Raw genomic sequence first — 15,086 nt, 5'->3', positions numbered from 1 at the left:
ATTAAGTTAATTTAAAAATCATGTATTAAGAAAATAATATTTAAAAATTAATTATTTTAGTTCATTTAAGTTAAAAAAAATCCGACTTATAAGTAAAATTAACCAAACACTTACATAACTTATAAATATTCATCTACTTATCACTTTTAAGCCACTTATTAATTTTAAGTCATAAGTTACTTATTTTAAGATATCCAAGCAGGCACTAAATTGCATTATAGTTTTAACTTTACTTCATAAAACTTAAATCACATAAAGCATAACAGGTTATTAGTTCAAGGTATATATTCCATTGCAGTAGTACTGATTTTCTCATTGACAAGTTATAACGAAGTAGTTATCGTAGTCATTAATGACAATCACTTGCATCTACAACTTCATATTTTCGTGGCAGGTCCAAAATGCAGTTAAAGTAGAAGCAGAGCTCCAACCTGTACATAACATCGAACTAAAAACCTAATTTGAGTGCACATTCACAATTTAGTTATCAGAAAACTATAGTGTGAGAAGGGACAGATGGATGAACATTGAGGGATAGATGGATGAACGTAGACTGTATCTATTGTTGTTTGCATACTCAATTAGGTTGAAAGAGGCTGACTACCACCTGAAGAGGAACCTCCAACTTCACTTTTCGACACATTCTTCAATTTGTGGCTTGAAGTCCCTGATTCTGCTACATCACCAATGTCTAAAGTGTCGGGAAGATTTTCAGTAGATTCTCCGGTATATAGCTGTGAAGTAAAACAATCAGCGATTTACAAATCCATACTCATCTGTAACTACAAGTATCTGATATAAATAAGCTATAAACACATAGGTAATTTAGTGTCCGTTTGGGAAATCTTAAAATAAGTAACTTATGACTTAAAATGAATAATTGACTTATAAGTGATAAGTAGATAAATACTTATAAGTTATATAAGTGTTTGGATAATTTTACTTATAAGTCAGAAATTTTATTACTTAAATAAATTAAAATAAATAAATTTTAAATATAATTATCTTAACTCGTGAGTTTTAAATTAGAAAAATATTTACAAATATATATTTTAAAACAAAAGTTAATAAAAAACGAATAAATCAAAATAAGTTGAGAAAAAGTACGTCGTTACCAACATTCCACTTATTAGCTTATAAGTTATTTATTCGACTTATAAGTTGGGTCGACAAACAGTTGTCGATAAGTACTTACGGGCTTTTAAGTTGATAAGTAGCTTATAAGTTGTTCGCCAAACAGACCCTTACTACCCTCTAGTAAGCATTGGCAATGAATATGTGTAATTCATACCGCTAGTGCCTCAGTATTATATAGTAAATTCATACCTCATTTCATAATATCACTATAAGAGGAGAACAAACATTCTTTGATTTACTTCTCAATTAAGAATAACTAGTTAAGGAAATCAATGCTTCTATACAAAATTTACCTCACACCATGACAAAAAGCCAGAAAAATGCTTATTCCGGTTTCAAAAACCAAACAATGGATCCAACTATCAACAATGCAAATTGAACAAAAAATACAAACAGGTGTGTCGACATGTATTGATTATAACAAAAATAATAAAGGGAAGAAGAGAGAAGATTTACCAAGGGAGGAGAATATTCAATACTACAAATGTTAGCAATAATAGATTTTACGCATGCCAGAAGAATGTTCAAGAGCTGTAGCATAATCTGCTCTAAACAAGAGCATGCATACCATAATCATATCTGCTGCTTCAAACCACAATCATATCTGCTGCCAGAAGTCTTACGTTTTAAATAAAAAACATAAGTGCAAAAAAAGTATCACGTGTGCTAATGTGATTATAAGTTATATTTTTATCTCATTCAAGTTTCTGACTGATCACGTACGGGAAATTTAAAAACAAAAAGATCTATGACTCTTTTACTACTGACTTGAATGGTATTAGGGAAAACAATCAGGCATGAACTACTTCACCAATTAAAAACACCAAGAATGTTCTAAGACCAACTGTCGAGAAGAGGGAGACAATATAGGAGCTTTCAAGAATAAACTGGGAAGCTATATAGCCTCCCTACCACAATAAAAATAGAGATGCTCTTCGACTGTTTTTACTATGAGCAGTCAATGTGCTAGATTTTGGTCATTATGACTATCAGAATCATCATATTTTAATTGCACCACTCCAAACATTCTTAAGTTCTTATCTCCTATATTTTCTTGGTCCAAAATACAGGTTTTTGTTTTACATTTAAAAGAACATGATGCTTTGACAGATCGTCTAGGACCATACGCATATAACATTATTACAAACTACATAGGTGGGGCCTGGGGGGAACCACCTAGTATCAAGTGTAAACCAGTCATAGAAAAGTATATCAATCTTAAATAGCAGTTGAAAACATTCACACACACTTTTACTCAAAGAGACTCAAAAATTTACCTCAAGTTGAACCAGCATATCAATTGTTGCATCCAGGTCACCGCTGTTTGCTAGATAGGCAACAGAAAGAGAATCATCTGATACACCAGGAAATGTCAGCTGAAGATATGTCAAATCCATGTCGCTTTGCTCGTCCAACTTCTGCTTCTCAGTCATCTCATTAGGGTATTGCGAGGATGAGCCATGAACACTGTGACTCTTCAACTTAGAATCCTCAGAAACAGTACCTTGGACATTGTAGCTTTGACGAGCCATTTGATACTGGTTATTTGTTGTTGAAATCACAGGTTGTGGTCCATCTACACTCCTAGAAGCATTTTCTGTCACTTCAAAACCCTTATTTTCATCAGAGATTCCTCTTCTGGAGATGGGGATGTATGATGCTGCGTAGGGATTCAAAGAAAATGTTCCAGCCTTCATTGCCTCAGTACATAAACAGCTCACTGGAAATTAATTACAATTAGAAATATGGCTAAAGTTGTAAAATGTCTTTATAATGAATAAATATCCCTTATCAGGAGTTCACTTTCAACATTAGAATTAATATGTACTTGCTAAAACATTCTAATAATGACTATCAAAAAGATAAGTAACTTTAAAAAGGTTCAGTACAACCAGCATATTTCAAACTAAGATGAACAATTGCATATTGATATTTTATAGTTAAACAAACTAAATCAATATAGCACTAGGAAGTGCCTCAAACTCTGCTCAGCAAGGTCAAAATTGCTCTTATATTGAGTCAGTGTCTGAAACTGGGCATATATTTCACTACATAAATGTAAAAAGATGTATAGAACATTTTTAGAATTATTAATTCACAACTTGCTCGCAATTGTCCAAATTCTGTAAACAGAAGATTCTATAAGTTGGGTACAAGATAGGGCTTTAGAAACCTAGCATCACTTTATAAATCGAGTGCATGATGATTTTATCCACTGACATAATACTAAGAACTTTCAGTATTTCTAACGGAGGAGGTCCAAATCACCATAATTATAGTAACGAACATCCAATTAAAAAACATCATTAGCACAAAAAATAATATACCCTCCAGATTCAAACATATAACAGTGATATGAAATTGCTAACACATTCTAATTAGGACATTCAGAAGTCAAAAACAATAAAACAGTACAATAGAACAAGAATATTGAAACAACCAGAAAATAAAATGACACAGAATCAAATAATACAAATTAAAGTGCCTCAGATTTTCTCAATAAGGTGAAAATCGCTAATTGGGACAGAGTGATCCATTACTGACATCAAGCTTATATGCAATGTTTACTCCAATTTAGACGTAACTTAATAGAGTAAATTTTTTCGAACCAATACATCATAACTTGCTAGATTCACCTGCCATTAGATTTTATTAATCTGGTACCAAAACAATCTATTCTAAATATTCCACTTGATTCTTAACTAATCAAGTCTAAATTCGACTGAATAATATTCAAACTAAATAAAGTAAAAATGTTTGATCCAATAAAACACCATAACATTCTATTATTTTACAAAATCACACTGTATTAATAAAAGAATCCTACAAAAAATAGCATAAAAAAGGTGTACATCCATATCACAGCAATTAAACCAATAGAACAATATCAAATCAAACACTAAATTCTCCGAGTACAACTAACCGCGATAAATAGAGCAAAAATTCCATATCGAATCGAACATATTCAAGCGTAACGAAACAAAAGCAATAAGATCGCATCAAACAAAACAACGTACATGTATATATGATCGTATTCAAGTAATTAAAACACAATAAGAAGATATAAAAGGTGTGTAAATATATAAAAATGATCGATCAAAAGCGCATTAAAGTATTACAAAACAATATTAGTAATACAAACTTATAATACTGAGAGAGATCGTATACAAATGGTAGAATGGGGGCGATAAAAACTCACAAAGTTTGATTGAAACCCTAGATTTCACCAAGCAGCTATTGTATTGTATTTCTCAAGTGGAAACTGGTAAAGGAGTAACGAGGAGACGCTTTAATACTTTAATTATTTATTCTTATTTTTATAATTTTTTAGGTAACTATCCAGCTAGGGGTGTACACGGATCGGGTTGGGCGGGTTGAGAAAATTTAGCAACCCAATCTAATTAATTCGGGTTTTCAAAATTTCAATCCAACCCAAACCGTTTAAATTTGTAACCCAAACCAATTTGTATACTTCGGTTTAGTTCGGTTTGGATCGGTTTGATCGGTTTATTAAATATACAAAATTAATATAAAAAATTATAATAAAACATAAGGTTTCAAAGTTTAAAACACTTGAAAATAGTTCAAAACAATATTACAATCCTCCATATTGAATAGTCTTAAGCATCTAATTTTCGACATCAAAAGTACTAATAATATTGCTTACGCTTTAAATATTGGAATGAATCATAAATGCAAAAAATATAACACTAATCAAACATCTATTGTTGCTACGAAATGAACTATGAACACGGAGGTTATAAGTTACATTTAGAGTTAGAGATATATGGATCTATGTAAATTATCTAAACATAAATTTGGATTAACTTATTAGCATGTATATATATATATTTTAATCGGGTTGGGTTGGATTGGTTTAAAATTATGGAAAACCATATCCAACCCAATTAAATCGGGTTGACATTTTTTCAGCCCAACTATATATCGGGTTGAAAAAAATCGGTTTGGTTCGGCTGAAATAGGGTCGGTTCGGTTTGGATTGGTCGGGTTGGCCAAACCGTGTACACCCCTAATTTAGGCCCACAACCCGATTTCGGGTTTAACCGTAGTATATTTTTTAATATCCGTACTAGCCCGTACGAGTTACATACATTTTTTAGTAATCATCAAAATATCCGTTGACTATTATTTTGGATGTAAATATTAAATTAAAAATATTTCTTTAATTAAATTTTTATGTTCGTAATCATACAAGATGAAGGGGAAAGAAGTATGATAAAATCGAAAATTTAGATTTGTAATTATCAATGATGGACAATTACATTTATACATATTTTATGAAAATGAAAATAAATTGTAAAATGCAAAGTTCTAAAATATAGATGTAGAATACATAATATCTTTTTATATTAAAAGAAAAATAACTTTGTGGGTGATTCAGGATCTTTCTGTTTTTTCAACTCAGTGTCAAAATCATTATTGTCGTCAACTTTTGTAATTGGTAAGCAATACAAGACAAATGTGACCGTGTATTTTTTAAAATATTGGAAAACAAAATATATTTGTGATTTTAACTTGGAATGCACGGAGTTTCGGAATGATATTCTTGATATAACATTAAGTATTTTTATGATATTTTAAATGTGTTATAAACTAGCCACTGAAATGGAGCCCATTTATTATACTTTGTTTACCGATCTCAACATATTAGTATTTGCAGTCACTTGAGGTGGTCTAATTATCAGTTTTTCAGCTTTCAATTTTAAATATCGGTGTAAATATATTTAAAATTTAAAATAATAAAAAACAATATAACCATTAAAAATTATATACAAAATTTTGTTCTTAGATTTTATCACGAGAATAAACAAAAAAAAGTTAATTTTATTTTTTCAAAAACTTTAGTACGGGTTTTGTTAGAAAATAAAATGTTTAGTTTTTAATAATTTATTTGAAGTGTAGTAAAAATATCACTCGAAACAACTTATCATCGATGGTTGTTTAAACTTTTTTGTGATGAAATATTTTGTTGTGTTTCGTTTTTTTCATTCTTTAATGATTCTGGTTATAATAATTTTTTTTGGTAGATGTAATTTTTGTGTTAAAATTTGTTCATACTAATTAAATTTTGTGTAGGTGCAATATTTATGGGTGTATGATAATTGTAACTTGTTGTATTTGAAATCGACAATGTATCCGTCCAACTTCATTGATGTTGTATTAAAATATATGTACAAGATTGTTATATTCATGGCGATGACGTGTAGTTAACAATATATATGTGTCGCATGTGATATGTATTTGAGAATATGTTATAGTGATAATAGTATTGATATCGGTCATACATGAATTATTTTCTAGTATAGTGATTAATATAGCATTATTTTAATCGTTGACGAATTTTATTCGTGAATGATTTCAATCTTTCCCCGTATACTAATTCAACAATAATATTTATTTATTTTTTAAAATTATTTTTATAAATTCGACTCAATTGTCATAACCATTTGTTTAAATTTATACATTCTTTTAGAATTTTATGAAGTAATTTCTATGATATTTATCGTGATTAATATAATTATATTTCTAAAAAGATTATAGAATGGATCCAATCAAATAATATAATTTAGTTCTATATAATAATTAATGTAAATTAATTATATGTTGTCAGTAATAAATTGGGATAAAATATATTTATTGAACTATTAGATATATTCTATTGTAAATGTGAAATACTTTATTTCAATTTAATTTTAATTTGATTAATTCTACTTCATATCGTGTGTATTTAATGAAATATTACATATATGTTAATTAAAAAAATATTATATTATAATATGACAAAAATTAGCAAATGTAAAATAAAAATATGATCGTAAGTTATGAGCAAGTCTCAATAATTGGAATACAAAATATATATTCGTTTAAAAATACAAAAGGATATTTAATATGTATGTATATGATTAATAACACATGTGTATGATTAACAACACGTATGGTGTAAGTTGGACAGTGGTTAGAGCTCTTGCAAAACAATTGTTAGACCTATGTTCGTTTTCCTAAAAAAATATTTTTCCAAAAAATAACATACAAGGATAAAATAGTCATTTTAATGAGAATAAAAAAATCTCGTAAATTTTATCACCATGTTCTCCTCTATCGTAAATGTATAACACTCGATTTCAATTTGATTAACTCTGCTTGATATCGTGTGTATTTAATAAAATATTACATATATGTTAATTCAAAAAACTGTTATATAATAATATGATAAAAAGTAGCAAATGTAAAAGAAAAATATGATTATAAGTTACTAGTAAGTCTCAATAATTAGAATACACAATATTTATTCGTTTAAAGACATACAAGCATATACCTAATATGTGTATAATTAACAACACATATGGTGTAAGTATAACAGTGGTTAAAACTCTTGCAAAGTTATTGTAAGACCTAGGTTCGATTCCCAGGAAAAATATTTTTCCAAAAAAACACATAAAAGGGTAAAATAGTCATTTTAATGAAAATAAAAAATCTCATGAATTTTAACATGTTCTACTATTATATACAAAAGAGATTAAGCGAAAATCAGATTAAAATTAAAAAATTTATAACAATTAGTCAAAAATTATAAAATATTGAATTTATCGGTCATAAATCTCAAAAATAGGATTTGGTAAGAAAAAATAAGAAGTAAAGATTGGAAAAAAATTAAGAAAAATGTTATTCTCGTATATATAATTACTATTTTTAATGGTTAAATAGCGAAATTGTTTAATTTTTCATCTCGAATTAACCTCAATTCATAATTTAGATCTAAAATTTTTTATTTACTTTAAATAATTTATTTAAATAAATAAATATGATAAGAACATTATTTTTAATTTCGGTAAACGAATAACCCCAATTAATAAATAAAATTTATTGAACCAGGATTATGTTAGGTCACACACACTGTAGAGGGGGTGAATACAGTGTATAATACAATCAAATCGAACTTTAATATATTAAGTAACAGAAAACAAACTTTATTGAAACAATAAACTCTGTTACAGTATGGAACTGTTACCTCTCAGTGATGAACAAATATCACGAGAGCTGCTAGGGTTACAATGAATAATTTTCTCGAATATGATAACACTTATAGTGTAAACCCTATGTCTGTGTTTATATACTACACAGTTACAAGATAATCGCTAATTGATATGGAATATAATTTTGCTTCCTAAAATATATCAATCATATATCTTTTCTTCCAAGTATTCCATTCTTCACGGAACTCCTTCTTCATGCATATCTCTTATTATGTTTATCTCGATCTTCTTTCCTTTAATCAGCTACTGTCCTTATCTGATCATCCTTCAGCACTTAAGTTCTGATATCTAACTTCTGATAATTATCTCCTGATAATATAAGTACTGATATCCTTAAGTCCTGACTTCCAGTATAAGTACTGATCAACAGTTAAGTACTGATTTGTCCTGTTAAGTAAGATCTGAAATCTAAACATAAATTATATTAGCCATGACATTATCAAATATATCTAACAATCTCCCCCAACTTGTAAATTAGCATAATATACAAGTTTAACAGATATTTGATAATGTCAAAAACATTAAGTACAAATGCATGAGAATTAGACTAGATAACTACAACTTACAGTTCTTAAAGTTTTACCAATATTCAACTTCTGATAACAACTTCAGTCTGTACAAATATCAGAATTTAAGCAGTTGTAGATCTTCGACTTGGCTTCATCATCTGATCTCTCTGATGTCAGGAGTTGTTCTGAGATAGTTCTTCAACAAACATTTCTCAGCATATCTGAGTTCATCAATCATTCTCCTTTTGGCATCTTTAAGCTCTGCAGTATCTTCACCAGTTTGAAAGATTGCAGCTCTGAGATCATTGATCTTTGCTTTTCTCAACTCTTGATCTAGTCTTATGACATAGGCTTTGTCAGACTCCAGATTGAATTCAAGTCCCTTAATACCAAGATATGTTCTGATCTGAGCAGTATTAGGTTTCATATCAACAATATCACCATTGTGATCTCTGTACTTTGGAACGTATGTGCTGTCAGACTTAACAGAATAAAGCCTTTTCTGTCTCTGAATCTGTTCTTTTAAATAGTTTGCAGCAGTTCCTGTTATTCTGTCATCCACTTGAAGTAAGAAAAGTACATGCTCCAATTCTTCAAAATACTTCAATGGAATGACATTTTGTCTTATATGATAAACCCTACCATCTGTCATGAAATACAACATGATGTATTATTTCAAGTAGGTATGGTAAACCATTTGTACAGATTTCAGTTGATTCAATCTCTCAGGAGTTGCTCCAATACCTGGTTCACTCAAGGAAGTTGGATCATTGGTAGTGTTATGTATTCTTCTTTCCTCAACACTTCCCAATCCAGTTTTATCTCTAGCTTCCTTTCCAGTAACTACTCTTACTTCAAAACCACTTGCAGTAGTCTTCAAAGGTTGAGTCTGTTTTGCTTTAGTGAATCCTGGTAGGAGTGTCTTTGGTCTATCTTCTGATATCAAGTTAACTTGAGCTATGTCAGAGGTTACTTGCTTCTTCTGAATATCAGAACTTACAATTTCTTGACTCTGAACAACTTGAGCCATGTCAGAGGTTGTTTTAAGAACTTTTCTTGAAGTCAGAGCAAGATCATCCTTTTCATCAGTAATTTCTTCATCCTCAGGAGGCACATAAACCTTGATAGGTTCACCAACTTTTTCTTTACCCTTGGATCTTGGATCTATCTGCGGTTGTGATCTAGCCAATGTTGCTTCAGTAAGTGTCCTTTCTTTGATCACAATGCCTTTGAGTTTTGGAAGTGGCTTTTTACCAGAAGCTTCAGATCTAGATGTGACTTTCTCTGATTTAAGCCTGGCTTCTTCTTTCATTAAACTCTCCAAGTCCATTCCTGGATTTTCCTGAAGAAATAACTGTCTTGACATTTCCTCATCAAGATCTAAAAGTTCATCAGAACTTATAAGTTCATCAGAACTTATCCTTTTACCAGTAACAGAACTTATTCTCTTCCCAGTATCAGAACTTGTCCTGTGACTAGCTTGTCTTGATGTGAATCCTCTACCTTGACTATGACCTCTACCCATTCCAGAGTTTCCTTGATCATCTTTTTCATTATCCTTTCATGTCAGTGTCTTGTCAGTCTTGCATTTGGACTTAATTACTTTCTCCCCCTTTTTGGCATCAGCAGGTAGTAGTAGAGAGATAAGCAATTCCACTGAGGATTAGATTTCAGTTAGTTGTGACTGCTGAGAAGCTTGATTTTTCAGAATTTCATCAATCTGAGCTTGTTGATGATCTTGAGTCTTCTCAATATAAGCAATCCTGTCAATGGTAGGTTGGAAGAACTTTTTTTATCAATTTTCCAAACTTGTTCCTGTTTGATAAAGTTCTCCTGAATCTTGTGTAGCTCTGCATGAGTAGTTGAATGAAGACCTTGTAGATGTTTAGTACTCAATGCAGTGACTCTAAGCTGGGTTTTGAAATCATCAGAATTTAACATTTCATCAGCTTTAGTCAAGTGCTCAGCAAGATACTTTTCAGTTGGAACACATGAAACTGAGTTCCATTCCTTAGTCCACTCCTTTCCTGCAGGAGTTTCACTCCAAGGTACTGGTGCTTCTCCGGTAACAAACTTATTAACCAGTTCAGACTTTAGAATAGTCTGTTGAGGAGCATATCCTGAAGGACCTGCTGCATCAGTATCTGCAGTTGGAGCAGCATCACCAATATCTCCAGCATTTGCAGCATCAGAACTTAAAGAATCAGTATCTTCTGATAAGACAACAGTGTGAGTAGCAATAGAGGCTTCAACATCCTCTAATTGCTGATCTTGTTCTAAGTTCTGATCAACAGCCAAATCCTGATGTTCACCTAAAGTCTGATCATCAGCATCATGATTCAGAGAAGATGTTGTTGTTAACTCTGGAGTTTGAACAACATCAGGAACAGGTGTTGTAGAAGGATTAGTTGCTGGTGGAGCTTCTAAGAAAAGTATGTTAGGCACAACCAGGTTCGAAATATCAATTTCAGCACTTAGGCCTGGATCAACAGGAGAGACAGACTTTTGAACAGGAGACACAAATGGTGTGTTGGCCTTTTCAGTAGCAGCTTCCTTAGATGGAGTTGATGGAGAAGAAGTGACTGGAGCCAATTTCTTGTCTTGTGAGATCAGAGATTCCTGATCTCCTTCCTTAGCTGCTTCCTCTTCATCATCTGAAACTGGTCTTTTTGCCCTCTGTTTCTGGTATCTCTTTGTTGATTTGGATTCCTTGGGAGTTTCAGGAATTGTCATTCTTCTAAGCCTTTTGAGAAGCCTAGATCCCCCAATTCCAGAATCCTTCTGAGAAGTCTTTTTCTCAGCTTCACTTACAACAGGTTCTGAAGAAGGAACCTGTTCCTCATTATCAGATTCATCTCTAAAGGTAATCCTCCTTCTCTTTTGAGGTGTTTGAGGAACAGTTTTTGTCCTCTTTGGCTTGGAGGAAGAAGGCTTCACAATAGGTGCTGAGGCTGAGGGTTGATCAGTCTGTGAAGTGGAGAGATAGGATTTGAGATATGTCCTGAGGGTAGGTTGAGTAGAATGAGTGGTAGGTGCTGAGGATGATGGTTTTTGGGTGTTTGTGGTTGGTTGGACATCAGAGTAAACAGATCTATAAGTATGAGGATCAGCATTTACTAAGATCTGTTTTACAGACTGAGGAATCTGTAATGGTCTAACCACTGATTTCTTAGTATCAGCATTTACCAGGTCATTAAAGTATCATTTTGCAACTCTAAAAGGTGGGGTTGAGGAACTGGTTAATTGAGGTTCATCAGTACAAAAAGTATATATAAGTTGACAGAATCTAGCAAAATAGACAACATTCCTATCCTCTGTCATCCTACCCTCAATAAAACCAATTATTCCAGTTGCAAAATCAAAATGAGTTTGATGGATAATAGCATACCCTATGTGCTGACTCAGAATTGGGATAACATCAAAATTCGAACATTTGTTCCCAAAAGCTTTGGTGATGCAGTCGAAGAAGAAGCTCCATTCTCTTCTGATATGAGCCCGTTTCAACTGCTCAAGTTTTGCCAAACTCCTTTCATACCCCAAATTTGCCATTAACTCCTGAAGAGCTGATTCTTCTGGAATTGAAAAGGTACAATCTTCTGGGAGATGTAGAGCTTTGCGTATTGTACCAGGAGTGACTGCATAAGATGAATCACCCACTTCGAAAATAATACTGGGAGTGCCATGTTTACCACCATCATCAAAGTGCCCAGTCCGCCAAAATGTCAGAACTTGTTGGCTCGAAAAGACTGAAGGTTGGGTCAGTGCATACCCAATCTCACTGTGTGCAAGAAGATCTTGCACAAAATGCAATTCAGATGGAGCTTCAGCATGATCAAGAATTGCAGCATAGTTGTTTGGAACAAACTTAGCTCCATCAATGAGTAAATCCTTAGGTGCCATGTGAAAAATTGAGATTTAAAAGTGCTTGTTAGGTGTTTGATAAAATGTCTGTATGAAAAACCAACGTGAGAGAAAGAGAGAGTAAAAGCAAATAGAGAGAAAAAGTATGAAGGAAATAAAAGATTAAAGAAATCCTTTCTCTGTCGTACTTATACTCTAAAAAAAATGTTACCGTTGGACACCTGTCAGACATGCAGTAATAACGGATAGTTACTGGGCGCGAGAAAACAGTAATCATTACTTGCCCACTTGCCTGTTTTCAAGGAAAAAACCGTTCCATTTACCCAGATATTCCATTAAACAAGGTGAAACAATTTTAATTCAAAATTGAAACCGTTCCCACTGATTTAATTATTTTTCACTGCATCATTAATATTCTGAAAAGAAATCAAGTGAAAATGACCAAGATAAATCATATGAGTAAGTACTGATAAAGGAAAGTCAGAGCTTAAATTAAAACAGAATTTATATGGTCATCAGAATATCAATCAGGATTTATCAATGCATTGGAAAATAACTTAGAGACAAAATCTTGAAATAAAAACAAATTTCATTAATATATCAAGAGAATACATTCATGAAATGGAAATTACATCAGTACTTATATAAGATTTCCCTAAGCTACGAAACCTAACATCAACAACTTTAGTCCTAGCTAAGAAGCCTGACAAAGCTGATGATGAAGAAAAACAGGAAGAAGACGAGATTAAATCATTTCTTCTTCCTACTTTCTACAAACAGAATGGCGAGTCGGATGATTCGCTCTTGCTGGCGGAGAGCTGCCAGTCTTTCCTCCTCCAATCGCTCCAGATGGCGATGGTAGTCCATATAGAAGAACAGGAGTTGGATCAGTACCTCTGGTGGGACAGAGTCCCATATCTCCTCAGGAATGGTCGTGACGTGCCATTCCTGCTGCCAGTCGGCACAGCTTAGCTCCATATTGAAGTTTTGGTAGTTCAAAAACATGTTGTATCTGACCATTGTGTTTTTGAAAGAAAAAGTATGAAGGTAAGTTTGTGAGAAAGAATTTGATGGGAAGGCTGATGTGAAGAGGCTGTTTATATAGGCAAGAGAATGCCAGGAGACGTAAAGGTTTTTAATGCTGACAGGTAGAATTAATTCTACCTCGTCTCCCCAGACTTGGAAAAAGAATAACATTCATTGGAAAGAGAAAACATGGTTTAATGCGCACAAGAAGCAAGTAAAAGTTGACTGTTCAAGTACGAATACCATTAACCCTAACCATAATGACTATTAATCTTCCACTTCAACATATTCTAGTTTGAACCGAGACTGTTAACAAATTTTATCCACAGATAAGTTAAGTAACGAATTAGACTGTAATATCAGAACTTAGACTTATATCAGAACTTAACAATCATCAGAACATAATTTCTTAACTCGAAAAGGAATGCCTATTTTAGTAAATCCTCATACAAGTTCTGAGTTATATTCTTCAGAACTTAATCATCAGAACATGTAATCAGAACTTGTCCTCAGAATTAGTGCAAGGTGACACAATAACTGTTTATCTAAAACAACATAGACCACCACAGTAATTTTCATCATTCAGATGGAGTGATTAGTGTGTGCATCAAGCTAAATAACAGACAAAGAGTAAAGTCTGATTCACTTCAGTACATCTTAAAAATAAGGCATAACTAAAATTTTGCTAAAGAGCTGTCATTATCCTGAAACCTACTGATGAATGAGTTCATGCTTGAGTCCACCTCAACTGTTTTGTGCTAATTTTATGCATCTTTTTAAATTCTATTTTACAGTGGCTCCTCAGTGTAAGTGAGTCACGACTGCTTATCAGAATTTATGTTGTTATCAGAGTATTTCTCCAGTAATCATAGAGTGTGAAAAGTCACCAAGAAAATATTTTGCTTTTCTAATGCATATTTACTTAATACCAGCAATGCACTTGGGTCTTCCCTTCCACATTTTTACTCTAGATCTCAAAGGAGTACCTGATTTTATTCTTTGATCCTTTTGATTTTTCTTTTTATAAGTGAGGTTTATCAGCACTTAGTACATTCAGCAGTTTTACTAGTATCAGAACTTAACAGATGAGTAGCATTATTCTAATTTATGACTTAGTAATAAGATAAACAAAGTAAACTCAACTAAGCTCAATTATCAGAATTTGCTAGTGGCATAAGATTTCCACAGAAATAATTACTTCTTACATGGGATCATTTGTTTATTGAAGACTAGTAAGTCAGTATCTAACACAGTTATCCTCATAGGATTGAATTTTTACTTAGACATACAAATCACTTATCAGAGTTTAGAAATATATATCAGACATCAGTAAGTACTTAAAAACATTTGTCAATTAATCACATAATACACAAAGAGATTAAATTCTGTAAATACTGATCATAAAGTCTGATAATACAGAACAAGACTAAGCAGATTTAGAGAAAGAACCTGAAATCATTCCAAGTTCATTTACCAATCTTGTAAAAGTGGCTTCACA

At 32.0% G+C, this 15,086-nt stretch overlaps 1 protein-coding gene across 1 annotated transcript; it reads right to left on the bottom strand.

Annotated features, from left to right (window-relative positions):
* Nucleotides 1-267: 267 nt before the first annotated feature.
* Nucleotides 268-4,471, bottom strand: LOC141672680 (polyadenylate-binding protein-interacting protein 5-like). The gene is made up of 3 exons (XM_074479333.1): nt 4,337-4,471; nt 2,415-2,857; nt 268-734 (listed from the first exon to the last, which is right to left on the bottom strand). Exons 2-3 carry the CDS (start codon nt 2,832-2,834, stop codon nt 582-584), a joined length of 573 nt encoding a protein of 190 aa, XP_074335434.1. The 5' UTR covers nt 2,835-2,857; nt 4,337-4,471; the 3' UTR covers nt 268-581.
* Between the last annotated feature and the right edge of the window lie 10,615 nt (nt 4,472-15,086).

This window comes from Apium graveolens, chromosome 7, assembly GCF_009905375.1.
Source record: "Apium graveolens cultivar Ventura chromosome 7, ASM990537v1, whole genome shotgun sequence".
Taxonomy (NCBI): Eukaryota; Viridiplantae; Streptophyta; class Magnoliopsida; order Apiales; family Apiaceae; genus Apium; species Apium graveolens.
The sequence above is the reverse complement of the archived record's forward strand: the minus strand, read 5'-3'. Positions and strand labels throughout refer to the sequence as shown.